The 25,178-nt window shown below is 41.5% G+C and overlaps 1 protein-coding gene across 1 annotated transcript in view; it reads right to left on the bottom strand.

Moving 5' to 3' along the window:
- Window positions 1-13,489, bottom strand: part of PANK2 (pantothenate kinase 2) — a 37,250-nt gene extending 23,761 nt beyond the window's left edge. The window contains exon 1 of the mRNA XM_080814068.1: window positions 13,114-13,489. Within this exon, the coding sequence (XP_080670194.1) occupies window positions 13,114-13,378 (265 nt within the window). The 5' untranslated portion in view covers window positions 13,379-13,489. The remainder of the gene's footprint in view (window positions 1-13,113) is intronic.
- Window positions 13,490-25,178: the final 11,689 nt, after the last annotated feature.

Raw genomic sequence — 25,178 nt, 5'->3', positions numbered from 1 at the left:
AAATTCTCACCAAAATACTAGTCAATAGGATCCAACAGTACATTAAAAGGGTTATTCACTACGACCAAGTGGGCTGCAAGGCTGGTTCAACATCCACAAATCAATGTGATACAATACATTAATAAAAGAAAGAACAAGAACCACATGATACTCTCAATAGATGCTGAAAAAGCATTTGACAAAGTACAACTTCCTTTCTTGACCAAAACTTCACAGTGTAAGGATACAGGGTACATACCTCAATATCATCAATGCCATCTATGAAAAACCCACAGCAAATATCATTCTCAATGGGGAAAAACTGAGCGCTTTCCCCTAAGGTCAGGAACATGGGAGGGCTGTCCACTATCACAACTACTACTCAACATAGTACTAGCCTCAGCAGTAAGACAACAAAAAGAAATAAAAGGCATCTGAATCAGCACAGAATAAGTCAAACTCTCACTCCAAAGACGGTATGATACTTTATGTGGAAAACCCAAAAAGACTCCATTCCAAAACTTCTAGACCTCATAGAGGAATTCAGTAAAGTGTCAGGATATAAAATCAATGCACAGAAATTAGTTGCATTTCTATACACCAACAGCAAGACAGAAGAAAGAGAAATTAAGGAGTTGATTCCATTTACAATTGCACCCAAAACCTAGGAATATCTAGGAATAAACCTAACCAAAGAGGCAAAGAATCTATACTCAGGAAACTATAAAGTACTCATGAAAGAAACTGGGGAAGACACAAAGAAATGGAAAAACGTTCCATGCTCATGGATTGGAAGAACAAATATGAAAATCTGGGGTGCCCAGGTGGCTCAGTGGGTTAAGCCTCTGACTTCAGCTCAGGTCATAGTCTCAGGGTCCTGGGTTCAATCTCTGCATCGAGCTCTCTGCTCAGCAGGGAGCCTGCTTCCCCCACCGCCTGCCTCTCTGGCTACTTGTGATCTCTCTCTCTCTGTCAAATAAATAAATAAAATCTTGAAAAAAAAATACTGTGAAAATGTCTGCTACCTAAAGCAATCTACACATTTAATGCAATCCCTATCAAAATAAAAGAAATGGAACAAATAATCCTAAAATTTATATGGAACCAGAAAAGACCTCAAATAGCCAGAGGAATGTTGAAAAAGAAAGCCAAAGTTGGTGGCATCACAATTCCAGACTTCAAGCTCTATTACAAAGCTGTCATCATCAAGACAGTATGGTACTGGCACAAAAACAGATACATAGATCAATGGAACAGAACAGAGAGCCCAAATATGGACGCTCAACTCTATGGTCAACTAATCTTCAACAAAGCAGGAAAGAATGTCCAATGGAAAAAAGTCTCTTCAACAAATGGTGCTGGGAAAATTGGACAGCCACATGCAGAAGAATGAAACTGGACCATTTCCTTACACCACACACAAAAATAGACTCCAAATGGATGAACAACCTCAATGTAAAACAGGAATCCATCAAAATCCTTGAGAAGAACACAGGCAGCCACCTCCTCGACCTCAGCTGCAGCAACTTCTTCCTAGAAACATCACCAAAGGCAAGGGAAGCAAGGGCAAAAATGAACTATTGGGACTTGATCAAAATCAAAAGCTTTTGCACAGCAATGGAAACAGTCAATGAAACCAAAAGACAACTGACATAATAGAAGATAACTGCAAATGACATATCAGATAAAGGGTTAGTATCCAAAATCTATAAAGAACTTATCAAACTCAACACCCAAAGAACAAATAATCCAATCAAGAAATGGACAAAAGACATGAACAGACATTTCTGCAAAGAAGACATCTAGATGGCCAACAAACACATGAAAAACTGCTCAACATCTGTCATTTCCTGCCTTGTTAATATTAGCCATTCTGACTGGTGTGAGATGGTACCTCACTGTGGTTTTGATTTGTATTTCTCTGATGCTGAGGGATGTTTTTGAGGATGCAGAGAAAAGCGAACCCTCCTACATTGATGGTAGGAATGCAAGCTGGCACAGCCACTCTGAAAAACAGTAAGGAGCTCCCTCAAAAAGTTGAAAATAGAGCTACTCTACGAACCAGCAATCATACTACTGGGTATTTACCCTAAAGATACAAACGTAGTGATCCAAAGGGGCATGTGGACCCAAATGTTTATAGCAGCAATGTCCACGATAGCCAAACTATAGAAAGAACCTATACCATAGCCAAACTACAGAAAGAACCTAGATGTCCATGAGCAGATTAATGGATAAAGAAGATGTTTTATATACACACACACACACACACACACACACACTAGAATACTATGCAGCCATTAAAAAAAATCTTGCCATTTGCAACATGGATGGAACTAGAGGGTAATATGCTAAGCAAAATAAGTCACTAAAAGAAAGACAATTACCATATGATCTCTCTGATATGAGGAACTTGAGAGGCAGGGCCGGGGGGTCATGGCAGGTAGGGAGGGATAAAATGACACAAGATGGGATCAGGAGGGAGACAAACCTAAGAGACTCAATCTCAGGAAACAAACTAAGGGTTGCTGGGGGGTGGGGGAGGGATGGGGTGGCTGGGTTACGGACACTGGGGAGGGTATGTGCTATGGTGAGTGCTGTGAATTGTGTAAGACTGATGAATCACATACGTGTAACCCTGAAACAAATATTATATTATGTTAATTTATAAAAATAATAAAATTTTTTTTAAATTTGTTAATATTTTATACTATGCATTAACCAAATGGGTCTCGTGTACTAGAAATATTCTCTCATTTCGGGGCGCCTGGGTGGCTCAGTGGGTTGAGCCTCTGCCTTCGGCTCAGGTCATGATCCCAGCGTCCTGGGAACGAGCCCCGCGTCACGCTCTCTGCTCAGCAGGGAGCCTGCTTCACCCACTCTCTCTCTGCCTGCCTCTCTGCCTACCTGTGGTCTCTGTCTGTCAAATAAATAAATAAAACCTAAAAAAAAAAAAAAAGAATTATTCTCTCATTTAAACTCTAAAAGACATCAGGCAGAGTTTGTAATTATGGTTAAAAAAAAAAACACTAATAAAATTTCTATTAAAGTTAAAAAAAAAAAAGATAACAAGTAGATTGAAGGTAAATAAATGGCAAAACACCCACAACAGAGTCCCATTGTGCTTTAAGATGAAAAAGAGCATTCAATCAAAAGTGCTTCTCCCTCTCCCACTCCCTCGCTTGCATTTCCTCTCTTGCGCTCTCTCCCTCTCTCTGTCAAATAGATAAATAAAAACTTTTATTTTTATTTATTTTTTTAAAGATTTATTTATTTATTTGACAGACAGAGATCACAAGTAGGCAGAGAGAGGAGGAGGAAGCAGGCTCCCCACTGAGCAGAGAGCCCGATGCGGGGCTCGATCCCAGGACCCTGAGATCATGACCGGAGCCGAAGGCAGAGGCTTTAACCCACTGAGCCACCCAGGTGCCCCTAAAAACTTTTAAAAACAAAAGTGTCCATATCAAAATATTAAGCACCTCACTGGAGATTGATATACCAGGTGACTTATATTTAGGAACCATGGTATAGTTCAAGTCAAACCTTATGTTTCAAGACCAGCACTGCATTTAATACTCACATGAGATGTGCCCCTCCAAACAGCAATCTACTAAGGAAATAGGATTCACCACTCCCATCCTATACTCACTTGCAATTATATATTCACTGACCAATTTGTTGGGTAGAATCACTGGCACCATTTATTCAACTGACTTCTAACATTTATATACTTGAATTTGGATAACCAAAATGATGCCTGAACAATGCTACTCCGCTGTATTAAGCAAATGTTAACAGAAAGTAAATATAATACATGCACACTAAAAAGAAATCAAGTGAACAAAAAGCATTAAAAGAGAACAAAATGAAATTATATCATGTACATAAAAGAAGTAGAATTGACAGGATCCTAACAAATGCATCAAAAATACTAAAAAGAAGAAATTGATAAATCTACATGATAACTTGAGAATGACACAGAAATTTGTACACACACACACATACACACACAAAATAAAGGTATAGAGAGGATCTGACTATCAAACTAATAAGGTGGATCTATGAAACATAAATAACTTTGTATCAAAAAAATATATATTTTCTTTTCAAACACCCATAAACCATACAAAAAGCTAACAGCACAAACTTAAAGGACCTCAAATTCCAAAGAACATTCACTTTCCACAATACTTCAATATTATATATTAATCCAACAAACACAAAGAAGTAAATCTCTCCACCTGGAAGAGATTTCTTTTAACTCTGAAATTCTTTTAACTTCTTTTAACTCTGAAATTAAAGAGGAAATCAAAACAAACTTTTAAACAAATGACAATAAGAACAGTATGTATCAAAATCAATAGGATATACCCAAGGTGGCATCCAAAAGGAAATTTCTAGCCTTAAATGTTTATCGAATGGATTAAAAAAAGAAGAAACCCAATAAAAGCGAATGTCACATACAATGAAATGCTAGATAAGGAATAAAACAGACCCAAAATAAGCAGAAGGGAATTTTTTTTTAAGATTTATTTATTTATTTAAGACAGTGTTAGAGAACAAGCTCACGCATGAGTGGGAAAAGGGAGAGGGAGAGAGAATCTCAAGCAGACTCCATGCTGAACACAGAGCCCAACACAGGGCTCAATCTCATGACCCTGAGATCAGGACACAAGCTGAAACCAAGAGTAGAGCACTCAACCGACTACACCAACCAAGCACCCGAAGCAGAAGGGCATTATTAAAAATAAAAGCAAGATGTAAATGAAATTAGAAGAACATCATCAAGAGCAAAGCCACAGGAGAGCTGATGAATGAAAATCAAGCTTTCAAAAAGTCATTAAAACAAACAAATTTCTGTTAAGTATATCTAGATGCAACTTTTCCTAGGAAGGAAGGAAGGAAGGAGAAAGGTAAAGAAAATGAGTATATAGTCATGGGGCACCTGGGTGGCTCAGAGCTGAGACCAACTCTTGATTTCAGCTCAGGTCATGATTTCAGGGTCATAAGACTGAGCCCCCTGTTGGGCTCTGCACACAGTGGTGAGTCCACTTCTCTCCCTGTCTCTCCTCCTCTCCCTCTGTCTCTGCCCTCTCAAGCCCCCCACTCATAGCACTCACTCCAGCCCTCTTTCTCTCAAATAAGTCTTTAAGTATATAACCAGAGACTGTACAAGCATACTATTTTGTACAAATGGACAAAATACAATTTTAATATTTAAAATGTACACTAAACAGGGACACCTGAGTGGTTCAGTTGGTGAAGCATCTGCCTTCAGTTCAGGTCATGATCTCAGGGTCCTGGGACCAAGCCCCACATCAGGCTCCCTGCTCAGCTCCCTCTCTCCCTGCCCCTTCCCCCCTTTTGTGTTTTTCCTCTCTCTCCAATAAAAAAATGTTTTAAAAAGTACACTAAACAGAAAATTAGCAATAAAAATGGAATATAAAAAATGGCTCAAAATAAGATTAAAATCACAAATCAAAAGCACTGGAAAATTTTTAAAATGTATCAAAGATCTACCACCCAAACAAGAACAAGAAAGTATGAGTCCCTAATAGTTTCCGGCCAAACCTCTAAGAGCTTCTAGTGTACAGAAAAAAATCTAAAAAGATTCCCAAGTTATTCTAACCTCATATCAAAACTAGAAAGAAGTATCTCACAATAAAATGCATTAAATTATTAAACAACAGAATCCACTTATGCACTAAGAGTAACACACAATGGTCAACAAAGATTCTTCTCAGTAATGCAAAAGATGGTTTTCACATTAGAAATTACCTCAATATATTCCAAAAATATAAAAATTAAGAGACTCAATTAAAATAAAATAATAAAATAAATTTTAAGTACATGGATTAAAAAAACATAAATACCAATAGCTGTTCCTATATAAGAAAAACCCAACAAGAAAATGACATGGAAAATGTCACATATAATAATACTTAGAAATAAATCATAATACTAAGTATGTACTATCACTATTAAAATAGTATACTGAAAATCATAGCAGTGAAAGAGGATTATCCTGTTCCAGAAGAAAATATTGAATATTACTAAAATGTCAATTCTCCCCAAGTTAATCTAACAATGTCAATGCAGTTCTAAAGAGAACACTGTGGTTGACTCCCCAGCAGCCATTCCACCTTGGTCCCAGGGATAGTGCTGAACTTTTTTTACACCTACAAAAATGCCACTGCCAGTGACAGGCCTAAACCAACCTGGCACAAGTCATGCAAAGTCTGTCCCTGGCATCTACAGGAAAAGTTTCTTCGCCCAAGCACACAACAGCACTGGATATGATGGAAGCAAGGAGATTTGATTCCTATTTTCCTATCTGCAGCACCATTCCTTTAACCATCACCACCACCATCGCATTTAGCAGAGACACAGCACGCCATCAACAAACATATCACATCAACAATACTGGAATCTGAAGGTGTGGACATCTAAGACCAATGGAAGATTAGTCCTTAAATTAAGCTTTAAATTAAGCTTTACTCCCATTTCCTTAGATTAAAAAACCAAAGCATTAATATATCGCTATTATATTTTAAATGATCATCTGTTAACAGCCAAGCACTATATTAGGCACTTGACTGTATAAGCTTATTTAATGCTTGCAACAACCATATAAGGCAAATACTATAATCATCCCACTTCACTGATTAAGAGATAGAAGTGTAGGGGTGCCTGGGTGGCTCAGTCAGTTAGGTGACCAACTCTTGATTTGGTTCAGGTCATGATTTTGGGGTGCCGGGACTGAGCCCCATGTCCAGCTCTGCATTTAAGATTCTCTCTCTCGGGGTGCCTGGGTGGCTCAGTGGGTTAAGCCGCTGCCTTCGGCTCAGGTCATGGTCTCAGGGTCCTGGGATTGAGCCCCGCGTCGGACTCTCTGCTCGGGGGAGCCTGTTTCCTCCTCTTTCTCTGCCTTCCTCTCTGCCTACTTGTGAGCTCTCTCTCTGTCAAATAAATAAAATCTTAAAAAAAAAAAAAAAAAAGATTCTCTCTCTCCCTCTGCCCCTCCTTACCCACCCCTTCAAAAAAACAAAACAACAAGAAGAAAACAGAAGTGCAAAAGGGCCCAAGGTCCCAGTCAAGAAAAGGCAGAGGTGGGACTCAAATCCGGACTTCCTAAAACCTTCAACAAGCCTCTTTCCACAAGTATCTATACAAACCTAAGAGCACAGAACACATATTCTTGAGTTAACATGAAAATAAAGTTAAAAAGCAGTTTACTAAAAATAATATTTTAAATAATCAGGAAGGAGGCACCTAGGTGGCTCACATGGTTGGACACCTGCCTTCGGCTCTGGTCATGATCTCCGCCGGGTCCTGGGATCCAGCCCTGCATCAGGGCTCACTGCTCAGCAGGGAGTCTGCTTCTCCCTCTCCCTCTCTCCCCTGCTCATGCTGTCTCACATGAATTAAAAAAAAAAAAACAAAAACAAAAAACAGGAAGATCAACAATATATAAAGAAAAATAAGGAGTCTTAAGCAAAGCTCAGTTCATATGTTTATTATAACCTCTAATGGCTTCAGGATTTTCTGTGTACTACTCATTGAACCATTTACATGTCCAAGAACAGAGAAACACTGAGAAGCATGGGAGGTTCATTAGACACATGCTCTTTGATAATGGCTGAGAGAACTGCATCAGGCCACAGAATTCTGTTATTTCTAAATATTCACCCTGTCCAAAGAGGTTTAGATTCCTATCACTGACTACAAGACTGCCCCAGACACCCTAATAAAATGAAAACTGGAATAAGTTTTCCAATCCTTGTTCAGAACACTGTGCTTCTGCTGGGAAAAGTCATGGAAAAATGAACTTTTGCTATACCATCAGTCTTTATATCTCACCAACAGAACACCTATTTATCACTTCTAATTCATGAGTCATTCCATTAATTTTCACAGATATTTTAGTGGGTTTGCAACCCTTAGCCTATTTCCTGATATTAAGGCCTCAAGGTACTCAGTCTAGACAATTCATACTTGCCTTAGGACACGCTTCCAGAAAGAATTTAAACGCTCCCTCACAGGTTATTTATGTAAAAACATCTGCAGCACCATGTCTGTCTCATAATGAGTTTCAACAACTGAAATGCTTTCCAACAGGAAATAAACGGTTTATAAAAGTGTGCTCAATTTTCCACCATTATGAACGACATCTTTACCAGATCACATCTAGTTAAGAATTGCAAACCCAGGGCGCCTGGGTGGCTCAGTGGGTTAAAGCCTCTGCTTTCGGCTCAGGTCATGATCCCAGGGTCCTGGGATCGAGCCCCGCATCGGGCTCTCTGCTCAGCAGGGAGCCTGCTTCCTCCTGCCTCTCTGCCTACTTGTGATCTCTGTCTGTCAAATAAATAAATAAAATCTAAAAAAAAAAAAAAAAAGAATTGCAAACCCAAACCTCTAGGCTGGTGTAGGCAGCAATCCTTGGCCTCACCTTAAAAGACATACTTTAATAATAATTATTCTTATTTAAAATAGTTTTAACTTGGAGACTAAGTTAAATTAGGCCACCTTCCCTAATTCTTAAAAAATATTATATATTATCAAACCAGCAGACTCAATAATAAACTCTATGTTCAGGAACTATAAACACATGAAACCTAGTAAACTACTAAAAACTAAAGATGGCTCCCACTTTCAGAAAGCAAACTTTAAGACATTATTTAGAAAAGGGGTTTTCACAAGCTAGTCAGTCTTGCTGACATAAACTGAGGAACAACACAATAAACTGAGAAAGAACAGTGCCTGAAGTTAAAGATACCTCAACGACATGAACCTGAAAAATGCTCACTAGGTTATAAATGTAAGCCCAAAAAACATCACTGGTCTTTTAAACGACCATTCAAATAACTATTCTTTTCTGCCTAATAAGGTCCTCTCTAATAGCCTACAAGTCTATTGTATTCATTCTCTCTCCTTTTAACATGTGTTTAAGCAAAAAAAATTTTTAAAGCATTCATCACTTCTTACCTAGGGTACCCCTAGATAAAAAGAGGGCGGGGATGCCAACAATGAACAATCATATTACCTAAACACATGATTCACACATATAGCCCCTAAAATAACATACTGTACCATTTTACACAGCTACATAATTGGACTATTTTTAGGTCCTGCTTAATGCTGCACATGCTATACATCCAAAATGATGTATGATTACTTTGATTTCATTTAGATTTAAAGTTGATAAAGAGGTTAAAAAGCATCCTCTCCCATTCTGTCTCTCAAAAGTAGGCTACAAGAAAACAAAAATCTTTTTTCCTGAGCTCCTAACATGCAGCCTTCCCTAACTCCCCAGCTGAAGATGAAACACTGAACATAATAAGGGACAATCTCCCAGGGCCCCAGCACCAATTCCGTCCTGCCAATACCGATGCTCCCCAAAAGCCGAGGAAAAGCAATCCACTTGCCAGGCTAGTATTGTCAAGCTATAAACAAAAGCTTTATTTTCCAGATCAATGGCGGTTAAGGATAGATACTCCATGAATGGTATGAATCCAAAAGCAGCATGTCCCAAGACTTCGCTGGCATGCTACACCATGCTTGAGAGTCACCTTCAAAGATCCAGCTTGCCCCCCCCCCACCCCTGGGACACTGTCATCCCAAGTTCCCACACTTCCTACACTTCTGCTATACATCTGGGACTCTTGATTGAAATGCATGTTCTCTTGTTACATGCCTGTATACATTTGTCAAATTGGACATTTTGCTGTATTTAACTGAGCTTCAATGAAATTTTTAAAATTAAACATAAGCATTTCTTAGACCCTTTTGCAGACCTGAAGGGGTTTTTTTTTTAGGCTTCTGAGTGATTCCATATGAGAACCACTGCTCTAGGTTACACTGCACATAACTTCCCTCACTCAAAAATGGGGAAAGTCAAGAACACTAGGTCTAAAGTCAGACATCTAGAATCAAAAGACAGCTCTGTTGGGGCACCTGGGTGGCTCAGTGGGTTAAGCCTCTGCCTTCAGGTCAGGTCATGGTCTCAGGTTCCTGGGATCAAGCCCCACGTTGGGCTCTCTGCTCAGCGAGAAGCCTGCTTCCCCCTCTTTCTCTGCCTGCCTCTCTGCCTACTTGTCATCTGTCAAATAAATAAATAAAGCCTTAAAAAAAAACAAAAAGACAGCTCTGTTATTAACTCACTATATACCCTTGAACAAAGGACAAATTTCACTGACATTGCTTCCTCATCTGGAAACTAAGGATTTAAAAAAACAAAAAACAAAAACCTACTACACAGGATAGTTGGGAGACTTAAATGTTATGTTTATAAAATATTTGGCACAAGATCTAACACAAGTAAGCAGTACATAACCATCATTAGCATCTTTGTTTCCATCATTTTAGATCAATCTTTACTTGGTATTTCTTAGTCCTGTGAGACATACTCCATCTAATCTAAAACTTCTGAAGAACTTCTTAAACACAGACATGCCTAACCTCATCCCTAATGCCTATATAAGTCTGGGATGAGAACAGGTTTGAGAATCGCACTGCTCTAGAGAACATGTGTAGCAGAACAAGATTATAATCAGGACCACAAGAATTCCTAAAATAAACTGAGTAGCTCCTTCTTGTTTCAAATGACGACTAGTCTCCTTTAGACAGTAGTATAAGGACATCAGAAGGAGGCAGGCTAACCTTAAAAGAAAGGCTGCACTACCCTATAGCCAACTTCCCCAAAGATAAATACAGAAATTTAGTCTTCACTGAATTCTCTCAAACTTAAAACCATTCTTGAAGGGTTCAGCAATCAACAGGCTCTCTCTCCATCGAACCCAGAGCACCACTGGACAATAAAAGAAAAAATAAATGGAAGAAAGAACAATACCTTGTTTATTTCTTTGGCAGGTCTCATTACCTGAGATGGCTTTTCATGATTTATCAGAGAAAGCAGTAAAGCAGACCATAACAAGCACCAAATATAAAAATAAAAAAGTAAGCCCTACAACACGAATAATGGTCTTAGTTCCTTCAAAGACATCTCAAAACCACCTTACATGCCACCCCTAGCACCCAAGACAGTTTAAACCAGAGTTTTCCAGAGCTGTCTCTAAGCCACCTGTACCTAGATGATATGAGTTTTAAAATGCAACTTCTTAGAACCCTCTCCAAATTCTGATTCAAACAAATAGAGATGGACCCCAGGAATCTGCATTTAACTCCCAAGGTTATTTCTATGCTCAATATTTGGAAGTACTTCCACAGGAGCTAGAAATTTTCACCTCAAGTAAGCCTTGAACACAAAAGATGGATATAATGCTTGAACTCACAGCAATGAAGAAACAACTAACTGAAAATAAACAATTCAATAAAGCATAGTGGTTAAGAGGATGTATGAAGCTGGACTTCCTGAATTTACACTTCTATTCCACCACTCACAAGCCATTTTACACAAGGCAAATGTGCCCCAGTTTTCTCATCTGTAAAATGGAATACTATCACCTACCTCAGTTATGAGTACTAAGAAGCTATTAAAGCTCTCAGAAGAATGCCTAAAAATTTTAAGAAGAGTGCCTGACCTTTGCAAACACCCAAAATACAATACTTATTTAGATCCTTATGGTCAATGGTCTAAAAACAGTTGGCTACATGGCTGGGATTCTTATTTGCTGAATCCCTGGAATTTACATCCATCTGTAACGATGTAGTACAAAACCAGTAAGGAACATTGTGCAATGCTTAAAAATCAGATGCTTCTCAAATAAAATACAAACCAAGTTAACTGGCTCTAGAAATGGTATAGGTTGAGAGCAGTTAACCTGGTCTTCAAATTTCTTTCAAGAAGATAGAAAAAGACAAAATAACTGAGACTCCCAAACTTTTCACAGCGAAAAAGGGCTACATTTAATATTTAATCATCCAAATCACAGAAGATAAAGGTAAAGCAAACCAGGTGGACTAAGGCATCCAGAAAAGACCTCACACTCACCCTGCCACTTTCCCTCACTCTCATAATCTGCATTTAAAACAAGCTGACTGGGGCGGCTGGGTGGCTCAGTTGGTTAAGTGACTGCCTTCCGCTCATGATCCCAGGAGTCCTGGGATCAAGCCCCGCATCAGACTCCCCACTCAGTGGGGAGCCTGCTTCTCCCTCTTCCTCTGCCTGCCACTCTGCCTACTTGTGCCCCCTCTTCAAATAAATAAATAAATAATCTTAAAACAAGCTGACTTCCTGAAAGAGAAATTTAGCGCGGGGGCGGGGGGAGGGGCGCGGGAATCAAACCACATGTAAAGTGTCACTATATGATAAAGCTCTTATCAGAGTATTAAGACAGCGGATACTTTCAACAGTAACAATGGCTGCCAGAGGACCTGAACTGAAGACCTGTTAAAAAAAAGGGGGGGGGGGGGATCTGTACTAGGTTATCACGCAGAAAAAGAAGACTGATAATAAAATGGAGAAACCGATTCCCCGGAAAAAGCAAGTGCAACTGCCAAGGCGAGATTCCCTCAAAAGAAAAAGCCTTCATGCCCAGAATGCTAGTGCTGAATCGTATCAGCAAACAGATGCAAAGAGAACAGAAGAGATATCTGGGTGAGAGATGACCCGAATTCTCACGGGAAGAAAAGCAGCCAAAGCTTAAGTGCACTGAGCACGGAATCCAATTTTAGGCCTGGAGCAACTCAAGGGCCCGTTAACCATTTCCCAGGAAGCCCGAAATCTTCAGATTAAAGGGATCTGACGTCTTGGACAGCTCTCTGGAAACCCAAGACAGGCAGACACTGGCGATTCGGAGGATTTAGGGGGAGGGGAGGCGGTGGAAGAAAGAGAGTCAAAAGAAGCCTTCTCGAAGATAAAATCACGTGACTCGCGGGCAAAGAAATACCCAAGGAGCAAAAAAAAAAAAAAAAAAAAAGAGGGAGAAAGGGCCCTGGGTAAAGACCCTCCAATCCCACAACCGGGAAGCGCGGTCCACTGCGCGAGAGGGCTGGGCGGGGGCCGAACCCCGATCCCCAGAGCTTGGACCCGAGGCCTCCAGTCGGCTGCCAGCCCATGCACCAACCTGGGACCACCGTGCGAGGGCACTGTCCCCGCGCGAGCGCGCGGGAAAAACGGCGGCCGGGCCGGAAGGGGGCAGGGCGAGCCGCGAGGACGACCCGCCGGGCACTTACGCTGCCGCTTCTTCCTAAGGCTTTCGACGCGCTGGCGGGAGACCGAGGGGGCACCGCTGTAGGAGCCGGGCCGGCTTCGTCTGACGCCCTCCGCCGAAGCCGAGGCCCCGACGGGGGGCTCCGAGGCGCTGCTCGCCCGGCGCCGCAGCAGCTCCCGCCGCCGCCCATCAGGCCCTTCGGGCGCCGGCTCCCCCGCCGACGAGGAGGAGGTGTCGGCCGCTCTGCCGTGGCGTTCCATGGGCACGCCGAGCCGGCCAGCTCCCATCCGCAGCAGCCACCGCTGCCGCCCGAGCCAGCCCCCCAGCGCCGGGTCCCTAGTCGCCTCCTCCGCGGCAGTCCAACCCAAGCAGAAGCGCACCCTCCGCCGGCCGCCTCTTCCGTTGCGCCAGTGCTCAGCAAACCAATCCAAATGGTCTGGGGGCGGCCCGAAGGCCTCGCATCCAATCGTCTCCCTCACTCGAGGCGGATCGACAGCGCCTCCTTCCAATGAAAGGCTCCCAGGACAGGGAGGGGCGGGGCGGAGAGTGGCGGGGGAGGGGATCCGGGCTTGGCCGCGGGGAAGGCGGTGTTGCTGAGGCGAGAGTGATGGCGGCACCGCCCAATGGACGTGTGGGTGGAGGGGTCAGCGCACTCGCCCGCACAGGTGGACCGGTCTGCTCCCCAGCCCCAGCGTCCCGCCCCGCTGCTGCGCCCTGTCTCTCCCGGCCCGCACCCTCCTCCAGCCCAGCAGTGGGCCCCCCAGCGTCTGGCCGCCAGACTTTGGCAAAGAGAAGGGCTTGAACCGCGGCTGATCTTAGCCTTTGTCCCTCGGCCTGGTTCCGCCGCTGCCCTCGAGGCCGCCAGCTCCTCCGCGCTATGTTTTTTACCACCACTCTCTTCCCCAGCACCGCCACGGGCGTGTTTGGGCTAAGCCCCCTCCATTCCGTCTGCGTTGGAGAAATGTTCCCGGTACCAGAAGGAATGAAAGGACTGGGGCTGGTCTCCATGGCAACTGGAAGAAAGAGGTGGGTTATAAACCCTTCGCCACCCGCCTGTGCTGAAGGAGGGGGTGTGGGAGCCGGGGAGTAGGGTTTTGAAGGACAGTCTGGACTCCTTTTCTGTGCGGCGCACTGGAGGGACATAGAAGGATTTGGTGGCTGCCTTGAAGCCTGTTAGGGGTGTGTGCGTGCGCGTGTGTGCGCGTTAATCATCATCTTCCCTTTTGGGGGGTGGGGGCGAGAACATAGTCACCTCCAGCCCTGAGATACCACTCACTGCAACCAAAGTCCCTACCAACCAACCCTTCTCCCAAGGTTACCCCAACCTGAAATGATGCTGCCTTGTTCTGTATCCTCAGGGTACTTCCTCACTCCATCAAGTTTAGCGAGACTGTGTTTTTCTTGCTTGCTACTTATTAGTTAAGTGCCTCCCCCAGGACACTGTAATGTCCCTTGCGTGATAGCCCTCATTTTCTTCACCTTTCCCGTAATGACTGCTAGTAGCCGGCTGAAAAGAAAGATGAGCTTTTTTGCTCGTTGTAGAAAATTAACCGCTTATTCCAAACTAGCTTCCCCTCACTGCAGGAATAACTCTGGAAACCCTATATCCAAACTCTGGAAATTACAACTCCTGCAAGAAGCGACCCCAGATGAATCCTACAAGAACCAAGAACACCTGTAGCTAGTCTTCTAAATCTCAGCACCCAGTGTGGCCCATCTTTCTTTCTACCCCTCACCAATGTGGTCCTCCTTGACCTGAGGGAGCTTTCATCCTAGGCTGTAAGTTCTGATAGGTCATCCTGAAGAATCAGAAATCATATCATCATCATCCAAGACTCCCAAGATGAACCCTAGTAGCAAAACAACACCTGAAATACCTGTGTAGTTTTTTGTTTGTTTGTTTTTACAGTGTAGAGAGTGCCTTTACATGTCATTTAATCCTCTAAGCAACGCTGGGATGATGAGGCAACTTAACTGGAGACACATAGCTTAAAAAATGGCAAAGCCTAGGGCGCCTGGGTGGCTCTGGGTTAAAGCCTCTGCCTTCGGCTCAGGTCATGATCCCAGGGTCCTAGGATCGAGCCCCACATCGGGCTCTCTGCTCATCGGGGAGGCTGCTTCCTCCTCTCTCTCTGCCTGCCTCTCTGCCTACTTGTGATATCTCTCTCTCTCTCTCTGTCAAATAAATAAATCTTTAAAGAAAAAAAAAAAGACAAAGCCTGGAGTCCTGAGAAGTTCAGCTACTCTCTGCCTTACAATAACCAAATGGCACAGATTCAGTAAAATTCCAATAAGTTCTTAAAAGGCTTTTTGTCCTCTAAATAAATATATAAATATTAACATATTTATATATCTATATTTAGATATTTATATCTAAATAAATATATGTGTCCTCACTCTGTGGTATGAACTTACTGACAGTTTGTGGCTATCTCTAAAGTTTATCCAAAATAACGGATGAAGCATACGTGAATGGCAATTAGGCAAGATGTTTATAATCCTAAATGAAAAATACAAATAAACTGAGCAAAGGAAAACAGACATGAAAGAATACATACTGTATGATTTATATGAAGTTCAACATTAATAAATGATTAGAAATCAGGATGATGGGGTTTTGTGGGGGAGGGGGAAGAGAGTCGTGATGACAGGGCAACAGATAGATTTCTGTAGGACTGGGAATGTTCAGTTTCTCTGGTCTGGGTGCTGGCTACATGGGTGTGTTCACTTTGCAATGTGTCTTTAAGATGTTCATGTGTTTTGTGCACTTTTCTGTATGTGTGTTTTACTTAAATAAAACATGTATTTTAAGGAAAAGGAAAGAAATTGAAGATTTTTCCTGGAGCAAGGTGTTTTGTTTTTTTCCAAAACATCAAATGAAAGGAGCAATTAAGAGGTTTTCTTTCTCTCTGGTTACTATAACAGTTTAAAGGGAGAGTGTCATTAAGTTTTTGTTTTGTTTTGTTTTTTATCACTTCTCTCAATAATTTACCCTTGGGAAGAAACCAGTTTTCTGGTATACACACCAGAGAAAACCAGTTTTCCGTATACACACTTGAATACACACCTCAGGGCTGGAGGTGACTATGTTCTGGTATACACACCAGAGGTCATGGTAAGCATAATGTTTTAGAGGAACTAACCAAATTCTAAAGTAATAATTTGCAAATCTAGAGCCATTTCCGTGACAAAACATCACACAGAATACACATCTACCATATTAGTTGCCTTTTGCTAGGTCAGAAATAACCCCAAAACTTAGTGGCTGAGTAATAAATATTTATTATCTCAGTTTCTGTGGGTCAAGAATTTGGGTGTGATTCAGCTGGATGGTTCTGGCTCTTTCTTGAAGTTGAAGTCATTTGAGGGCATTTGGTCTGAAGGATCCACTTCCAAGATGGCTTATTCACATGACTGGCAAGCTGGTACTAGCTTTCGGCAGGAGGCCTCAGCTCCCACAACATGGGTGGGCCTCTTCATAGGGTTGCTTGAGTGTCCTCCCAACATGACAGCTGGCTTCTTGAAACTAATGATTCAAGGGAAAACATGCAGAAATCGCAGTATCTTTTTTTTTTTTTAAGATTTTATTTATTTATTTGACAGAGAGAGAGATCACAAGTAGGCAGAGAGTCAGGCAGAGAGTGGGGGGAGAAGCGGGCTCCCTGCTGAGCAGAGAGCCTGATGCAGGGCTCGATCCCAGGACCCTGAGATCATGACCTGAGCCAAAGGCAGAGGCTTTAGCCCACTGAGCCACCCAGGCGCCCCGAAATCGCAATATCTTTTAAGATGGAGCCTGTAAAGTCATACACCCATCATGGCTGCTATATCCTATTGCAGTATCCAGTATCGTATTATTACACAGATGAGACTTCTTCAGACTGGGTTGATATTACCCAAGAATGTGAATACCAGGAAGGAGAGAGTCATTGGAGGCCACGTTAGGGCCCACAGTCTGCCCTCTGGCCCCCAGATGATAGAAGATTCACTTCCTCATCTCTTACTACTATCTTAACAGCCCAGGGACAGACCCTCCCTGAGTTTCTATTGAGTTTTCTTGCAGCTAAAATAGAGCATCACTGGGGAATAAAAAATTGAAAGTATCACAAGAGTGCCAAGCCACAGACTTTTATAGACCAACTTTGTTCGTCCAGTTCTTTCACTGGACTGTATTGGTGCCAGGGAAATGAAAAGCATGGAATCAGTCCCCTTTCAAGTACATGGTCTTTTTTTCCAGAATATAATGGTGTGGAGAATTGGGGGAAACCTTGCCTATTATCTCTTCCAGAGGACAAAGATATGAAAACCAGGAAGATACTAAGCCCCTAGACATTATATATGCATGTGCATATACCTCCAAGAGGAGGCTCAGCTATGTATCTATTTTCCAAATGTAATTGACCATGGAATCCTTTTTTCACAGAATCTCTTCCTTGGACACACTTTGGGAAATTCATCTCTGGATATAAAAATCACTCACATCTCTGTTATAGTAAAAGCAATGAAGATCTAGTTCTTTCCATTTTGAAAGCCTGATGGCTTATTTATCTATTTTTAGAAAGGGGGAGGGGCAGAGGGAAAGAGAATCTTAAGCAGGTTCTATGCCAAGCACAGAGCCCAACTCGGGGCTCCATCTCATGACCCTGAGATCATGATCTGAGCCTAAATCAAATGTCGACCGCTTGACCAACTGAGCCATCCAAGTGATCCAGCTTGATGGCTAATACTATCTTCATCCCCAAATAAACCTACAGTAGACCCCCCGCCCCCCGCCATCTGAAGCTTCGCTTTCCCAGGCTTCATTTACCTGTGGTCAACCACAGTCTTAAGTAGATGATCCTTCTTCTGAAATACTGTCAGAAGGTCACCAGTAGCCAATGGCTACATAACAACACCTACATCGTTGCCCTCGCTTCATCTCATCACATTGGTATTTTATTGTCTCATATCATTACTTGAAGAAGGATGAGAACAGTCCAATAAGAGATAACATTGATAAAAGTCTTATTACAATAGACTATTATACTTGTTCCTTCTTGTCATTACTGTAGTTAATCTCTTACTGTGCCTAAATTATAAATTAAATTTTATCACAGGTGTGTATTAACAGGAAAAACGTGTATATAAGGTTTGGTACTCTCCGTGGTTGCAGGCACCTACTGGGGGTCTTGGAACGTTTCCCCTTGCAGATAAGGGGAAACTTATCTTTGTAAAAGCATCTGCTTTCTGAAAACAAGTTTGTCCTCTTTCCTCTTCAACAGCTTCCCTTTCCTTAGTTCTCTTAATGGCACTGCCATTTCTGTTCCTCTGGGCAACATGATTCTTCACTCTCATGTGCCCTTTCCTTGAGTCCAGCACTATTCACCAGAAATATATACAAATCACATGGGTAATTTAAATTTTCTAGTAGCCACATCTTTAAAAGTAAAAAGAAATGGGTGAAATTATTTTATTAGCATATTTAACCCAATATGTCCAAAACATTATTATTTCAGCATGTGGCGCTAGTCACATTAGAAGTGGTCAATGGGGTGCCTGGCTGGCTCAGTCTGAAAAGTCCGCAACTCTTGCTCTCTGGGTTTTGAGTTTGAGCTTCAAATTAGGTATAGAGATTATTAAAATAAATAAATAAACTTTTAGAAAATGATCAATAGCCACAAGTGTCTAGTAGCTATCAAATTAGACAAAAAGAGCCCTCTGGGAGCACTTTATTTCGGTTGCCTCCTAAATACTTGTTCTGCCTCTGGTTTACTTTCCAGGCCCACTGCTCCCAGGTGCTGGTATAATCTCCCCTCTAAAAGGTCTTGATGAGGGGCACCTGGGTGGCTAGTTCTGTTTAGCTTCTGACTCTTGATCTCAGCTCAGCTCTTGATCTCAGTCACTAATTGATCTCAGGTCACGAGTTCATCCCCACCCCAGCATGGAGCCTACTTTAAAAAAAGGAAAGAAAGAAAAATAAAAAGGTTTCACCTACAGAACTAAATTCAAAACACTTAGTATAGGGGTGCCTGGGTGGCTCAGTGGGTTAAAGCCTCTGCCTTCGGCTCAGGTCTTGATCCCAGGGTCCTGGGATGGAGCCCCACATCGGGCTCTCTGCTCAGCTTCCCCACCCCTCTCTCTCCGCCTGCCTCTCTGCCTACTTGTGATCTCTCTCTCTGTCAAATAAATAAATAAAATTTTTAAAAACAATATACAAGGAGTCCCACATTTAGCATCTTTCCACTTTTCATCATTACTTCCCATACACTTGCATGGTATGTTCTAGCAAAAGGAATCTCCCGGCTCTCCAGACAGACTTGACTCTTACCTAGCTGTAAACCTCATCCTTCATCTCTACATGAAATTCCTCCCACCACATTTCTGCTTAATCAAAATTCAACCCAATTTCCATGGTTTATCCCAAAAGATACCTCCTCCTTAAAGTCCTCACAGATTACCACACTTAGCTATGAACCTTCTAATCTTTTATAATACATCACTCTTAATGCCATGTATCACATACTTCCTTGTCTTAACATTCTTGATATATATGTTTTATAATCTCAAAGTCTCTAGACTTTGAGAGCTATTAGAATAAAAGTTTGCAACTTCATATCCCCCACAGTGCCTTTCACAGTGTAATACACAGATACACACACACACAATGTGTTAATAAATCATTACAGTGGCAATAACAACTTTGGGATTCTTTAAAATCCTAACATCTTTGCAGTAGACAATGTTTCATACCTGCCACCTCACAACCATTCCCTCTTCACCCAGAAATCCCCCCACCTACCTGTAGATTAGGCTCCAATGGCCATGTTTGCATCCATAACCCAACACCTTGGACAGGAACTCAATTCTCAAAGTGTGATCCCACATCCTCCATGCAGGCAAAGGAACAGAGAAAGCTGATTTGCAGAGAGACTCAAGAATGAACAGATGCACAGAGAAAACCAGAAAAACAAGAGTGCTTTTCCAGATCTCCCAGTCTTGCCCACTTCCATCCTTTCCTGGGCTAATTACTTTCCTGTCTTTGGGTCCCTTCCTGTAACATTAAAATGTTTTTAAATATTTCTTATGACTCCTTCACCCCTTTTTGTCTTAATTTAGCTTACCTTGTTTTCTCTTACTTGCAACCAGAGTCTTAAACCAGTAATGATGGAAACCAAGCCCATCCTCTCCCATGATCCAGTATTTTGAACGATAACTTTCCTACCATAAGGGCAAGCCCATTTCTCAAGGATCCTCAGATTTCAGGCAGCTGAAGAGACAAATGCACAGGAGAAAAATTGTCTACCCTATTTTGGCAGATGGACACTATTGCAGAATTTATTGTCCTGTCCTTAAAGAATCCCTGTCGCTGGCCTAATTCACCGAAAGAGAACACCGATATATATTATCACTGAGTTTTTAATACTTCCCAGGTGATCCCAGTGTGCAGTCAATGCTCAGATCAAGTTTTCTAGGCTGCCCTTGCTTTGGCATGATGAGTAGTTTGTAAGAAAGCCAGAATCTCAGGACCCACCCCAGACCCACCTTATCTGCAATTTCAGCAAAAGCCCCAGGTGATATATGTATTAAAGTCTGGGAAACCCTAATTTAGAATACATACTTTGGAGTCAGCCAGACCTTAGTCCTAATCCTACCAGCGACAGCTGAGTGATTTTCAGCAAGCTGCTTAAACCTAGCTAAACCTCAGTTGAATAAAAAATGACAGGGCTACACAATGGAACACCATGCAGCCATCAAAAGGAATTTATAATACCTTTAGATACTGTAGACGGAAAAATAACTGAAAAATAACTGAAAAAATAAATATATATTGTCAATGTTAATGGAAAGATAAATGCAATGGGCTTTGGGGGAAAGTTAAATAATATATGTAGAACAGCTAGAATCATTTCTGGTGGGGTGGCTCAGTCCGGTAAGTGTCTGACTCTTGACCTCAGCTCAGGTCTTGTTCTTAGGGTCGTGAGTTTGGACCCCATGCTTAATCTTAGATTCTTAAGATAGGATGCTTAAGATTCTCTCTCTCCCTTTTCCTCTGCTCCCCTCTCCCCATGCTCCCTCTCTCTCAAAAAAATAAAATCTCTTAAAAAAACCCTCAAGTATCATGAACCCCACATTATTTAACTTTCCCTGATTGTCAATCTTTTATAATTGTGTCAAATTCATTTTCCAAAGTCAACATATTGCATTTCATTGCTTTGTCTCTTAAATCTTTTTTAACCTGTTTCCCTCCATTTATTTTCCTTGCAATTTATTTTTTGAAGAAACAAGATTGTTTGCCCCGAAGAATTTCCACATTTCAGATTTTGATGACTGCATCCTTGTAATTTAAAGTCTTTTTTTTTTCAAAGGTTTTATTTATTTATTTGACAGAGAGCGATCACAAGTAGGCAGAGAGGCAGGCAGAGAGAGAGGAGGAAGCAGGCTCCCCGCAGAGCAGAAAGCCTGATGCGGGGCTCAATCCTAGGATCCCGAGATCATGACCCCAGCTGAAGGCAGAGGCCCAACCCACTGAGCCACCCAGGCACCCCATAATTTAAAGTCTTGATTAGATTCAGGTTTGCTTTATTTAAAATAATTCATCATTGGTAGTGCTATTTATTTCTTATTTGTCTCATCAGAACAGGAAAATCCCAGTTCGTAACATTAACTACTTACTTGCATTATTACCTCTTTTTGAGATGTTAAGATTGGTCATTTGGTTCAGGGAACATCAGATTGGTGCATCCATTATAAAGTTCTCCATCAGCTTTTTACCTACTGGATTCAGCAACTATTGGTGACATTGCCTAATGGTGATATAGCCATTATTTTATTAGGGGGTGCAAAATTGTGATATTCTAATTCTTTTATCTCTTCTACACTTAATTAATTGGAATTCTTCTATAAAGAATCTTTATCCATCAGCTCTTTGGTATCCTGAAGTATAACTTCTATAGAAAAGGCAAGACTGATTTTTTTTAAAGATTTATTTATTAACTTGAGAGAGACAGCCTGCATTTGGGGGGGGGGGGGAAGAGAGGCAGAGGAAGAGGTAGAGAGAGTCCCAAGCAGACTCTGCACTGAGTGTAGAGCCCATTTCAGGACTCAATCCCATGACCCCGAGACCATGACCAAGCTGAAACCAAGTCAGACTTTCAACCAACTGTGCCATCCAGGTGCCCCTGATTCTTTTTTTTTTTTTTTTTTTAATATTTTACCTGTAAGTAATCTCTACACCCAACGTGGGGCTCAAACCCACAACCTCAAGATCAAGAGTAGCATGGGGTGCCTGGGTGATTCAGTCAGTTGAGCACCCAGTTTTGGTTTTTGGCTCAGATCATGATCTCGGGGTAGTAAGATCAAGACCCTGAGTCAGGTTCCAGGCTGGGTCTGGAGCCTGCCTGAGAGTCTCTCTCTCCCTTTCCCTCTGCCCCTGCTCTCTCTCTCAAATAAATAAATAAGTCTTTTTTAAAAAAGAAGATCAAGAGTTGCATGCTCTACTGAGCCAGCCAGGAACCCCATTTTTTTTCTTTCTATTTTTTTTTTTAAAGCAGGATTGATTCTCTTTATTGACCAGTTTTCAGAATGAATTGGTTTTCTAGTGTCTTCTTGAGGTGACTAATGAATTACTTTCTTTTTAGTGTGATTATGAACTCATGCATTTTAAAACATATTTGATGAATTTCAATCCATTGGAATCACTCTTCTTTTTGATGTTCAAATTGGTGCCACATTTGGTCAATGGAAGCCCTTCACTTGACTCCATAATCATTTAAATGTGACTCTAATAGTCTTACATAGCTTCCTTGTTCTCTGGTATGATGAGAGGTTCCAGCCTCAACTCTAGAAATCTCCTGTCCAGATCTTGAATCAGGCATTTCTCCAAGGAGTAATTGTTCCTATCAGTAGGAAATGATGTTTAGAGGTCACAATTTGGACACGAGGAGTGCACATTGCTACTGGGTTGTTCAGTTTCTAGGCCCTTTTAGCATATAGATAGAAAACCTACTTTTATAAAGAGAAAAATAGATCATACATTTATATTAATATTTTTCCATTCATTTTTAAGGTTCTAGAGTTTTAACTTAATTCCTTTGGTTTTGTATTTCTCTTTTATCTTGTCCAAAAAAAATCCAAGTTCTTAACAACATTCACTACTTATTTGCTTTATCATTAGAGATAATAGTTTCAGAATAAAAATACCAATATTATCACCAACAAGATGGTTACTAAATACTGTTTAGCATTTCCTTGCAGTTTTTTTTGTTTTTTTGTCCTAAGGATATATTGCACTACAGATGAAAAATCAAACTGTTGTGTTTTAAAGTTGAAATAATTCCTCTCTGTGTGATTCAGGCATCAATTCAATACACAATTGAGTTATTTTTACCCCATTTTGATACCATTTTTAGGGCTACAAAACATCTTTTTAAAAAGTTTTATTTATTTAATCTTTCCATCCATCGTGGGGTTCAAACTCACAACCCCAAGATCAAGAGTCACATGTTCTTCCAACTGAGTCAGCCAGGCTCCCCGAAATAAAAAAAATCTTAAATTTAACTTTGTTATATAATTATGTAAAACAGTAACATGGTTCCAAAGTCAAATCTACAAAAGAAGGTACATCCAGAAAAGTCTAGCTTCTGTCCTTGAACCCTCCTTTCTGTTCCTGCCCTTTCTTTATAGGTAACCATTTTTGCGATTAGTTTTTGGTTTACCCTTTCATGAAAACAGACAAGAGATTCCAGTCCAAATTCTTTTGGTTTTAGTAGTACTTGTGGCTAAGATTTGTTACAGGGAAAGGATGGCAAACCAATATCTGCAAAGGGAAAGCTATGTGAGGCAAAGTCCAGATGAAACCAGGCCCAGGTTTTTAAAGTCCTCTCCCAGTAGAGTCACATGGGATACCAAGACTCAACTCTTAACTAAAAGCTTTTTTTCTTAAATAAAAGATTATACATTTTCCATCTTTTCCTTCTTTTAAAAGATTTTATTTATTTATTAGAGAGAGAGAGACAGGGAGAAAGAACATAAGCAGGGGCAGTGGGGCGGAGAGGAAAAAAGCAGGCTCCCTGATGAGCAGGGAGCCCGACATGGGGCTCAATCTTATGACGCTGAGATCATGACCTGAACCGAAGGCAGATGCTTAACCAACTGAGCCACCCTAGTGTCCCTTGAGTCTTTTGCTACTTACAAAGTGTGCCATAATGATTAGCCTTGTACATACATCTTTGTTTATTTTCGCCAGTGTATTTTGGGCTTAGATTTCTAGAAATGGGATTGCTGGGACAAAGAATTCATATATATGTCCTGTTGCAGGTCAGAGTCAACTTCCCTTTCTATAGCAGAAAACTTCTACAGTGGTACTCCCAATGGTCCCCATGTCCTGGTAAATTGCCCTGTGAGTGCAATTTACAAAAGTGATGAGATGTCACTTCTAAGGTTAACTTACGAAAGACTGTGACTTCTGTTCTGCTCTCACTCTCTCTAGCTCTTTTCTCCTGCTTCTTCTAATGAAGCAAGATATAACGTTGGGAGCTGCTTTATGGAGAGGCCCATGCAGCAAGGAATGGAGGGCAGGCAGCCTCTGGCCAACAACCAACAGCCAACAGGAAGTGAAGCTCTCAGAGCAACAATTCAGAAAGGAACTGTACCCTGAAACAACCACAAGAGTAGTTTGGAGGGGCTCAATGGGTTGGGCCTCTGCCTTCGGCTCGGGTCATGGTCTCAGGGTCCTGGGATCGAGCCCTGCATCGGGCTTTCTGCTTAGTGGGGAGCCTGCTTCCCCCTCTCTCTCTCTGCCTGCATCTCTGCCTACTTGTGATCTCTCCCTCTGTCAAATAAATAAATAAAATCTTAAAAAAAAAAAAAAGAGTAGTTTGGAGGTGAATCCTCCTCTCCAGGTTGAGCCCTGAGATGGCTGCAGCCCCAGCCAACACATTAGAGACCCTGAGCCAAAGGACCCAGTGAGCCTGCACCTGAAATCCTAACCCACAGAAACCATGAGATATGAAATGTGTTGTTTTACGCTATTAAGTTTTGGCCTAATTTCTCTTTTGCAGCATTCATTAGCAGATACACTTCCACTAAAATTGTTATATGTACTCTTTTGTT

This window comes from Martes martes (genome assembly GCF_963455335.1).
Source record: "Martes martes genome assembly, chromosome: 9".
In the NCBI taxonomy this organism is placed as follows: domain Eukaryota; kingdom Metazoa; phylum Chordata; class Mammalia; order Carnivora; family Mustelidae; genus Martes; species Martes martes.
This window is presented reverse-complemented; position numbering and strand designations above follow the sequence as displayed.